General features: G+C 39.0%; 1 protein-coding gene and 1 long non-coding RNA gene across 3 annotated transcripts; one reads left to right on the top strand and one right to left on the bottom strand.

Moving 5' to 3' along the window:
- Window positions 1-423: 423 nt before the first annotated feature.
- On the bottom strand, window positions 424-2,961 carry LOC143304368 (uncharacterized). The gene is made up of 2 exons (XR_013061063.1): window positions 947-2,961; window positions 424-851 (listed from the first exon to the last, which is right to left on the bottom strand). It is a non-coding gene; the product is annotated as an uncharacterized LOC143304368 (long non-coding RNA).
- Window positions 2,962-3,515: 554 nt separating this feature from the next.
- Window positions 3,516-10,397, top strand: LOC143304361 (glutathione S-transferase-like). Of its 2 annotated transcripts, XM_076626818.1 has the most exons (4): window positions 3,516-3,665; window positions 4,635-4,770; window positions 9,381-9,548; window positions 9,750-10,397. In XM_076626818.1, the coding sequence occupies exons 3-4, from the start codon at window positions 9,404-9,406 to the stop codon at window positions 10,055-10,057; spliced, it is 453 nt and encodes a 150-aa protein (XP_076482933.1). In that variant the 5' UTR covers window positions 3,516-3,665; window positions 4,635-4,770; window positions 9,381-9,403; the 3' UTR covers window positions 10,058-10,397. The 2 variants fall into 2 exon arrangements, 1 of the variants encoding a protein (XP_076482933.1); XR_013061060.1 differs by lacking the exon at window positions 9,381-9,548 and having other exon boundaries at window positions 3,517-3,665; window positions 9,750-10,192.
- Window positions 10,398-11,023: the final 626 nt, after the last annotated feature.

The following is an 11,023-nucleotide window of genomic DNA, read 5'->3' as shown; positions in this document are numbered from 1 at the left end:
TAACTGATGAGATGACTTTGCATTTGTCTCACCACAGAGACAGACGTTCAAGAATTCATTGTGAAAAGACGAGTATAAACAAGATACGTATGTCTTTCCGTTAAGCGAATGTTACAGTTTGTTTGCAAAAGTCAGTTTTTAGATTATAGAATCGTAGATAGAATTTAGAGGATAGAAACTTTTAGTAGTCACTTTTAGTTTAGTAAATTCTTATCGACAATAAGCAGACTACGTTATGATACAACGATTCCAACTGAAGATTTCTATCGACATCACGAATTCGATGGCTTCCAAAAATCGTGTTTTTACACCGCCAACGTAACGTCACGCCAGTCGAATCGAAAAATTATTACTAGACAGAGAAGGTGAACAATAAACGAGGTAAATAGGCTACCGATTGAATAATATCATAACGATCGTATCTCTGGTTTTTGCTTGTCTTTTATATTTGTTTCAAATGTATAAAATATAATCGTATCGATATCGTCCACGATTAAAGCCATCCATCCGCCATCGACGAGGAACGAACGATTATATTTTGTCATTTATGCGAATCCTTCTCTTCTCTTCTTTCTCTATTTACGCCCCTCGCCTTGCTTCGTACCGCCGATGATTCACAATTCGATGCACCTGAACAGCTGGAACGTCGCAGATTTTTCCGTACGATAACAAACGTGTTTTTGATGGCCTGCTTTAAACCGTGACGATCGCCATGACGTGCATCAATTGTCGAATGATGTAGTACGACGATACTCCTACGCAACTTTTTTTTACGCTGTTTTCTCCTCTATTTTTTCTTCCTGTGTGTTATCACATGATCATGAGATACCTGTATAGAAGATGCAAAGAGTCTGTGAAGAATTTACAGATATTTAAGATTATCATAATGTTTAAGCAAAAGCTAAGACGCAAAATATTGCTCAAGATGTAATTATGTAATATTTACTCAATTTCTAGAAGACTGTTTATATCCTGTTGTTATTCTTGATATGGAGATAAATATAGTATACTTTATTAAGACCTAGATAAAAGACTTTTTTCTCGTTTCTCTTCTCTTACTTAATGACTAAGAGTTATATAACGTTTATTCGATAATTCTGCTTCTCCTGACCTTTCCACAAATGGTTGTTTATATCTCGACATTCTTGGTACTTTTAATCAAATTTTAATAACAGTACTTTACTCGTCAGAAGTAAATAAAAAAGCTCTAAGTAGAAGCAAGGATTTACTTACCTTTCCTTTCTCGAATCTCAGTTAGCAATGTTGTTCCTCTTGAAAGATTTTCCAAGTTTCCAAGACAATTTCCACGCTGGTAACATTGTATATATTTCAAGTATCGTGAACCACAGGAACTTGTTGAGGCAATATTGAAGAAAGCAAAGAGAATGAAGAAATTGTAGGAACTATGAGAGGCTACTCCTTCTTTCACAACTTATTTTCTCTTCGTTTGGGGGGAAAAACACAAATGAACGTAACGGTTGGTTTCAGCTATCTGCTACTATCGCATGGAGGAGAATCCTGAAAAGAAGGAAGCGAGGAAGAATCAACTTTTGAACGAAACAATACCATTTTACTTGACTAAATTCGACCAGATTATTGGCGAAAATGAAGGATATATCATTCCTTCTACCGTAAGATTTTTTATCCAAATTTAATGTTAAAATTTTTAGTCTTTGTGCAAACTGGGCCATGTTGTCCATAAAAAATTATTGAAACTTTGTTGCGACAAGACAGCTTTAATTGTTGAGAGCAGAGTGTATCTTTAAAATTCATTCCTGTTAGTTTATGTACAAATGAATTTGCCAAGATTTTCAGCTTTTAGATAATTATTCATGTATCTTCCTCATCAAGTTTGATAGAAATTATTACTATCGTAATCAAAGCAAAGATTAAGATATGTAAAATCATTTCTCTGGATATGACACTCTTGTTTAATGAGTGATAAATGATACCATTCGAAATATCATATTTATATAATATATAATGATACTTATAAGTGTAATCACTTAAGTACAGATATCTGAATTTTTCTCACTGTCACTGACATAGATACGTATTATCGTTCCTTAGATTACTTGACCAGTTTATTTCTTTCATCACTGTGTTATTATATAATAATAATAAATAGTCACATTAAATTAATTTAGTATGATTATGTTGTTTAATAATACGTGTTTCATTGCAAAATATTTAGTTAAAATGTGTATCGAATCGTTGTAATTCCAAAGATGTCAATTGATGTAATGTAATAATAAAGTATAAAGTATAATAAAGTATAAAGTATAATTTCGTCTGTGGTATAATCTTTCTATTCCATTTTGTTACGTCGCACCGCGAGCAATATGGCAACCAGATGTCACCGGATACTCGCAGCGTATCCTCCATAGTTTCAAGTACCTTCCATAAATCTCATAGATTTCCTAGAAAAGGTCCTTCAAACCAAACAAACGTCTGTTTCCGAAGAATTTCTAAAGACTATTGTCTACCCCGACTGGACAAGGGAAAGTTAGTTTTTCTCACGTATGCTGCAACTTTCCTCCCACTAACCACTTTCTCTCGAGGGCGGTTAAGACCCTTCGTTAACCAATTAACAACGAAGCCACTTCCTTCACTCTCCTAACTAAAATCGTCACCAACAAATCCGATGGTCCCGTGCGCTAGACACACCCATCCTTAGTTATCCTCCGAGACAGCATCGTCTCCCAAGACAGTTCTGATTTCACATCCTTCGAACGGTCAATATCCTTCCACCGGGTAGGACACACCCACAGATCAGTCACTCATTCATCTCGTACATATTCTCAACGCGAGAATTGATTGTAATTTCAACAAATAAATAAAAAAAAAATCTCGTACATACGCACCAGCGTAACTGCCTTCGTTATAAGTTGTTGGAATAAACGGTGAAATATAACTTACTATACTGTGTCATATTCATTTAACCACATCTTATCTTAACCGAAACAGGGGAACGACTACTTCGCGGCGTCGATTCATCGAATCGTAGCGAGAATTTACGCCTCTCGCTACTGCGACTGCGTCTCTCCGCGAACGGTCGTAACACATTGATCGACAGAAGTACTAAACTCTAATAACACAAATTTATATATTTACTATTTCCCAGCCACCAGTTTTATAGATTTTTCTATCTTCTGTACTACTTTTATCCCTTTTATTTTTTCTTACATGAGATTATTGTAAATTTAATATCATTTGTTCGCAATATTTGTTATTTATCTTTCATTGAATTTGAAATTTCGCGCTTCAATGTTGTGTGTTGTTCGACGTTTTATCGAACGATGTTTATCGAATTAGTTTATGAATACATACATAATCATTAAAGAATCTATAAACCTTACTAGTTTGTTTTTACTAAGTTTTGTTACAGAAAACATGTTCTCATAAATTTTCAACTCTAACTTATGGAAATTTATTAACCTTAAACTATAAAATCATTCAATGAGTCTTTCCGGATGTTTTTATGTAATCATAATTTCACATATCAGCACAGCTCCACCAATAGGATAAGAGTTATGTGGAAGCAACAGGGGGGAAGAAGAACATATAGAGATCTAAAGGTTATTTTTGTCTCATTCAAGTTTCTGTTAACCGGCTTGGAAATTTCCTGTGCTTGTTTCGACTTTGAAGTCTTAAAAAAAAAAATTGTAAGTAAATAGTATATATATAGTATATATATCCTGAGTCAAAGTTTCTCTTTATAAATAATAAACCGTTTAAAAACTATATTTTGTATGTTTTTTCCTTATTCATAATTAAATAATAAATATGAAATACTTCTACAGAAAGCCGATATCCTTCAATTAACCGAACAGCAGATGATTTAAAAATTAGTAGTTGAAAGAAATAAATGTTATTACATGTTCATAATTGATCGATAAATTTAAATATACAATTAGAAAATGTTTCTTCTTTATTGATAACTAAATAATACAGATAAGATACAAGATACTTGTACGAAAAGTCGGCGCGTCGTTCAATTAACGGAACAGCAGAGGATTTGAAAATTAGTAGTTGAAAGAAATAAATGTTATCATATGTTCATAATTGATCGATAAATTTAAGTATGCAATTAGAAAATGTTTCTTATGTTTGGAAAAATATATAATCACTGCTGAATGTTTTGTAGTTACGAAAGTTGCATACAAACATACATTGTACATACGACTAGTAATGGTACTAAATTACTGTTAGAGGGTCTTGGGTGTATAGAACCATATGGTTAAATTAATACTAGAGATAACGAATCGCGCGAATGTAATTAATATTTTGAAGTGCGTTGTTTGCATTAATTGATAGTTTTCTTATAAACTTTTTTATAAACAATTTCATTGCTATAGAAAAAAGATATGCTGCCGGTAATATGTCTATCCTACTTAAATAGAAAGTGCAATATTTTGTTATAATATTTGGCGCAAGTTTATACATTATTACATCCAAAAATAATATTCTTTTTATATCTAAGCTATATTAAAATATAAAGATACAAATAGCTATGCGAGTAGTTAGTAGTTGATGCTTTTTACTTAAATTGTCTTATACTTCATAATTTGTAATAATATAATTCTTGTCATCAATGATTCTTCGTTTTTACTTTGTATATATTATACTTCCAGGAAGATGCCGCTCTATAAATTGACTTACTTCCCAGTTACGGCATTGGCAGAACCAATCCGTTCTTCTTCAGCTATGCTAGTATTCCATTTGAAGATGAACGTATCAAAAAGGACGTCTGGCCAGAAATAAAGCCCTGTAAGCTTAAAATTTAAAGAAGTTCTGTTTCTTAAATCTCATCTTTCCTAATTTAACTAAAGTAGCTAAATAAAGTAGAACACAATTATGCAGAGTATAACAGAGATTATTGTTTACTCTCCATTGCTCTATAAGATTTTTTTTTTATTTATTTGTTGAAATTACAATCAATTCTCGCGTTGAGAATTTTCAGTAATTTTTCTGGCGTAGCGCACTGACATGACTGTTTATTTACAATAAGTTAATACTTATTATAGATAGGTATAATTTATAAGTATTATAAGTAGGTGCAAATGCTTAATTTGGATAATTAAATGAATCTAACGTTTAGGTCTAGCGGGTAGTGCCTCTTCAGCCTGCGAATCTGGTCCGTCGTATCGAGTAGTCCAGTGATTAGGGGGTTTCGGTGTTTGTTGATTCTTTTGCTATATCTGTCGCTATATTTTGCTATTTCCTCTTTGACGGTGGGTATCTTGAGGTCGCGGTGTATTGTTTCATTGGTTACATACCAAGGTGCGTCAATTAGGGATCTTAGCGTTTTCGATTGAAAGCGTTGGAGTATTTCAATGTTGGAGTTGCTTGCTGTTCCCCATAGTTGGATTCCGTGGGTCCAGACAGGTTTTATTACGGTCTTGTAGAGGGTAATTTTATTCTGTATGTTTAGTTTGGAGCGTCGGCCCGTGAGCCAATAGAGTTTTTTTAGTTTGTCCTTTAGTTGCTTCGTTTTATCTGAGATGTGTGTCTTCCACGTTAGTCTCCTGTCCAGGGTCATGCCCAGGTATCGGACTGTGTCCCTGCTAGGGATTGTTGCATTGTTGATGGTGACCTGGGGGCAGGTTTGTTTTCGGAGCGTGAAGGTGAGGATTTCTTTTCGTTGACTTTGAAGCCGCATTTGTGAAACCACTTTTCCATGGAGTCGAGACTTCGCTGGAGAGTGGATGAGGCTATTACCGGGTCTGCGTGGGTAGCTAATAGCGCTGTGTCGTCTGCAAATGTCGCTATTGTTATATCGTTTGATATGGATAGGTCGGCAGTGTAGATGGAGTACAGTATGGGTCCGAGGACACTACCTTGGGGTATGCCGGCTTCTATTGGGAATGTTGCGGAAGTGGCGTCTAGGCATTTAACCATGAATTGTCTATTGGTTAGGTAAGATTTTAGGATGGAGTAGTAGGGGTGAGGTAGGATCTTTTTAATCTTGTATAGTAGCCCTTCGTGCCATACTTTGTCGAATGCCTGTTGGATGTCTAGGAAAACCGCTGAGCAATATTTTTTCTTTTCAAGTGTTTGGCTGATCGTATGAGTTAAGCGGTGGATTTGCTCTACTGTAGAATGATGTTTTCGGAAGCCGAATTGGTGATCTGGGAGTGTTTTCAAGTTCTCTAGGATTGGAAGGAGTCGGTTCGTGAGCATCTTCTCGAATAGTTTGGACAGGGTAGGTAAAAGACTGATTGGGCGATAGGAGCAGGTTTCGTATATCGGTTTACCGGGTTTAGGGATGAGGGTAATCAATGAGATTTTCCAGGCCTTAGGATAGTGTTCCAGGCGAAGGATAGCATTAAAAATCGATGCGATGAGTGCTATACCTTTTGTGGGAAGTTCCTTGATTGCTTTATTGCTTATTAGGTCGTGTCCTGCTGCTTTCTTGGGGTTTAGGCGACTGATTGTTTCTATATTCTCTGCAGAGGAGAAGGGTTCGATAGGAGGGGACATTTGGAAGGGGGTGTGCAGGTATTCCGTAACGTCCGCGGCGGCTTTGGGGGAATGGGGTTTGAATACTTTTGACAAGTGTTTAGCAAACAGATCGACTTTTTCTGTAGGGCTTCGCGCCCATCCACCTTGCGGACGGCGGATAGGTGGGATTATTTGTGGGGGGCGTGTGAGTTTCCTGGAGGCCTTCCATAGTGAGTAGTTGGCGTCGGCTGTGGGGGATAAGCTGGCGAGGTATTTATGGAAGCAGTCGTTTTTATAGATTTTTAAGGTTCTGGATAGCTTCCTAGTTGCGTTGTTAAGTTTGCGTTTGTCCTCCGGTGTTCTATGGGTCTGCCATACTCTTCTTAGTCTACGTTTTTCTGCTATTTGTTTTAGTATGTATTGGGGATATTCTTGTTTGCTGTTAGATGACTTTGTCGGTGTGGTGAGGCGGATTGCGTTTATTATGCTCGTGTTTAAGTATTCCGTGGCTGCTTCGATATCTTCCTTTGTTTTTAGTGGGGTGAAGGCTGAGGTTGAGTGTGTAAAGACTTCTCTGAAGAGCTGCCAGTTGGTGTGTTGGTTGTGAATGGAGCCGTTAGGTGTATTCTCGATGATTGTTGAACTGACTGTTGCTATCACGGGAGAATGATCAGAGGAGAGATCAGCCGAGGAGTTGATCTGGACGTGTCTTGATGGGATATTTTTAGTTATGAAGAAGTCGAGAAGGTCGGGTATTTTGTTGGTGTCAGTTGGCCAGTATGTGGGTTCGTATGTGGTGAGGTAGTTGAGGTTGTTGTTTATTATGCTGTTTAAGTGGTTTTTGCCTCTTGCCGTAACCAGTCTGCTGCCCCATTGGGTGTGCTTGGCGTTATAGTCTCCTCCAACTATGAATCTATTGCCCAGGGTGTCCACGAAGTTATCAAAGTCTTCTTTGGCGATGGAGTGTCTGGGAGGGCAGTATACTGCTGAGGTGGTGATTGAGCCATGACAGTCTTCTATTGCTACGTTTGTTGCTTGTAGGTAGTCTTTCTGGAATGATGGAAGTTCGTAGTGCTTAATACTTGCTTTGATTATTATTCCGGTGCCACCGTGGGCCTTTCCGCTGGGGTGTTGGGTATGGTAGAATTTGTAACCATTTATTTTCAGGTAGCTCTTGTCGGTGAAGTGGGTTTCCGATACGAGCATTACGTCGATTTGCTGGTGTTTTAAGAAGAGTTCTAGTTCAAGTTTGTGTTGCGCTAGACCGTTGGCGTTCCAGAGTGCTATGCGCCTTGGTTTTATTTTGAGCCGGGGCGTGCTAATTTTTCCACGATGAGTGTTAGTAGCAAGTAGTAGATAGCAAGTGATTTATTTGCTCTGATTGTTTCTCTATTAGCTTTTCAAGCCTTGAGGAGTTGTCTGTGTTAGGTGGGTTGGGGACACTGTTTTGGGGAAGGTTCCTTTGGCTGTTCGGGTTATTTTGGATGCCTTGTACTGCTTGTGCATAGGAGGTTGAGGTGGAGATGAATTTGGTAGGACTGGGTGTTTGGTTGGTTGAGGGGGTTGGGGTAGTCGTGAATTTCGGCGGGCTGGGTGTTTGGTTGGATACGTCTTTTGCTCTGAGCTTAGGGTACCTGTTCGTGTATAGTGTTTTATATGCTGGGCAGCCTTTGTAGTTGGCAGGGTGGTCCCCTTGGCAGTGGATGCATTTCGCTGGAGTTTCCGGTGATTTGGCGCACTGGTCAGTGGAGTGAGTGCCTGCGCATTTAACGCAGCGGAAAGTATGGTTGCAGTATTTCTGCGTATGACCGTACCTTTGGCACCTTTTGCATTGCACTATTTCTTTTTTCACGAGCGGTGGTTCGATCTTTACTATCGCGTTCATTAGGCGACTGATGTTGTAGATTTCCTTATTGTTCGGCTTTTGTTTAATGTCTAGGAAGAATAAGGATAACGGGACTTTCGAGACTCTATGCCTTATATTACTTACGTTGATGACTTCGTGGCCGAGTTTTGAGAGTCCGTATTTGAGTTCGTCTATGTCTGCTGAGTGGTGTATGTTTCGTGGGACCACCCGGAAAGGCCTTTCCTGTTTGAGTTGGTAGGTGTGGAAGTTGGGGTTCAGGGTCCTGAGTGTCTTGGTGAGTTTTCTGTAAGCTTCTGGGTTCGTCGGCAGTATTTTTACTCTATTGTTGCTTATCTTAAGGTTATATTCCTCCTTGCTGATATCTCTCTCTAGGGACCTGGTCATAGTCTGTGTGTCAATGACGTCATCCACAAATATTGGTGGGGGAGGGGGGATTCTCTGTGAGTGTTGGTTTGGTGGCGGTTCTACGATTTCCATGGCGTCGTTTGAGGATTCCAATACGGCGAATCTGTTGTGTGTGTTTATTTGCGTTCCTGTTTCCAATTTCCTTTTCTTTGTAGTATTAGCGTCGTTAGAGCGGAGAGTTCTGCTACACTTCTGCCACGTGGGGGGGGGGTAGCTCGGGGTAGCTGCGAGTCTGCTCCGGAGAGCCTGGTCGCGGTTGTTGGGCCATCATCGAGCTAGTTAATTCGGAATGAACAACTAGTCGTGAGGCTGTGAGGCTAGTATTCGGTTGGGGTTAGGTGCGTGGGATTTTCTTCTCCCTAAAGGGTAAGGGACACTTAGCTGTGTTCACTTTCGACGGTTGGGCGACACGTGTTGTTTTCGGACTACGCTGGGCACTAGAGACACGTCTGCACGCTTCGGCACTCCACAGCGAACTGCTCTATAAGATATGTGGGAGAACAATAGGTATTGTTAAGGAGACAATGCCCTTTGTTTGCTGATAAATTATCAATAAATTAAATTATATCTTTCCAAAACAGATAACAGGAAGCTAGATATTTAAGAAGCATCATAATCTGTTTGTTCGATAGAATCTTTGATTCTATTAGTTGTATGTTTTTAGTGACTCCTTATGGCGTGCTTCCTATGCTCGTAGCTGATAGAAGGAAGGTTGCTCAGTTTACAGCTATTTGCCGTTACTTAGCCAAACAATATGACTTAGCTGGAAAGACTGACTGGGCAAATCTTCATATTGATGCCACTGTTGATACTATTCATGATATTCGTCATAGTGAGTATCCAGTGCTGTTTTGCATAAATCTTATGAGAATCTTGATAACAGATAGTACATATCTGTTCAGGTATTTATTAGTTGAAATCCGATTTAATATTTGATTTAATCGAACGATACACGTATGTCAACAATACAAGACAAAGGATTAAAAAGGATTGTAATTCTATCTTCAGTATTTAACTGAAAACAAATTTTCAGAAATTGCCGCCTTCCACTATGAGGAGGACGAGAAGGTCAAAGCTGCAAAACGCAAGGCTGCTGAAGAGACGCTGCCGTTCATTTTAGAACGTTTGGACCAGCAAGTGAAGGAAAATGACGGCTACTTCTACGATGGTACTCTCTCTTGGGCTGATTTAACATTCGTTGCTCTGCTCGATTATTTGAACTTTATGTACAAGTCTGATCTGATCGAGAATTACGAGAATCTGAAGCTGCTGGAGAAAAAGGTCCTCCTTCTGCCCAAGATCAAAAACTGGATTGAGAGACGCCCAGTTAGCGAATTCTAAACTTCACGATTGCTTATGGTTTTATAAGCGTTTAAAGATTGCTGTTGTCACGGTGGTCGTGAGAACGCAACGAAAGGATGGTTATGCCTCACATACCTTGGTCAGCAAAATGATGGCTAAGCAGTAATAGAAACCCTATGTGACCGGCATCCAGCGATAGCCCCTCCACAGGAGCCGGGTCCTTGATATAAAAAAGTACCTCTCGAGTCGTTGTAAGAACATTCTTTTCTGTGCTGTTTGACCATTCTGTATTGTTACTCTGTCAGTGTTCAATAAATTTTCTAATAACAATCAAAATTTAAGTACGAATTTCTCACCTTGCGTGCGGAACGTGAAATTACCCCGAATCGACGTGACAAAATTGGCGATCCTGCCAGGATCCATTCATCGCATCAAGAGGAAACTTCAACGGGAACTCTGCGGATTCTACAGCGAAGGACCACGGTCACCTCCTTGATCAAAAGAAGGATCTGCAAAGAATCTCGGTAAGCTGGCTTTCGTACATTATCGAAACCGTAAGCCTGAAATACGTTCTGAAGATAGTGACTCTTCTTCCGCCGAAAGTGTCATATTTCTCAGCATGAACCCAACTGACAAGAGTACCGCTAAACAAAACGAACTAATCGCTACCCTGATTGAACAATTTGAAAGCCTAACTCACGAGTTTAGAAGCTTTAGAAACAGCACCGATCAAAACATTAAAAACATAAAAGAATTTGCGGAAACTAGCGATAGAAATCGCTCTAAAGAAATACGCGATCTTGCAAAAACCATGGAAATAAAATACGACACCGAGACTGACCAGTCGCAAATAAACGCCCATTTAGAAACCGCTGCTGATAACGTAACGGATGACGAAACTGACGGACCGAACACGTCACAAAGACCACGAGCCGCATCTAGCCGCGCCGCGATTAAACCAATAAACAACTACAACGAAGATCGAGGGCTCGAGGCAGATAAGGC

The sequence above is a fragment of the Bombus vancouverensis genome, unplaced genomic scaffold (genome assembly GCF_051014615.1).
Source record: "Bombus vancouverensis nearcticus unplaced genomic scaffold, iyBomVanc1_principal scaffold0031, whole genome shotgun sequence".
Taxonomy (NCBI): Eukaryota; Metazoa; Arthropoda; class Insecta; order Hymenoptera; family Apidae; genus Bombus; species Bombus vancouverensis.
This window is presented reverse-complemented; position numbering and strand designations above follow the sequence as displayed.

What these genes read in the sequence shown, in the direction of transcription:
- LOC143304361 (XM_076626818.1), top strand. Translation starts at nt 9,404, where the DNA reads ATGCTCGTAGCTGATAGAAGGAAGGTTGCTCAGTTTACAGCTATTTGC. An exon ending in TATTCATGATATTCGTCATA is followed by an intron (nt 9,549 to 9,749) that starts GTGAGTATCCAG and finishes ACAAATTTTCAG; the next exon opens with AAATTGCCGCCTTCCACTAT.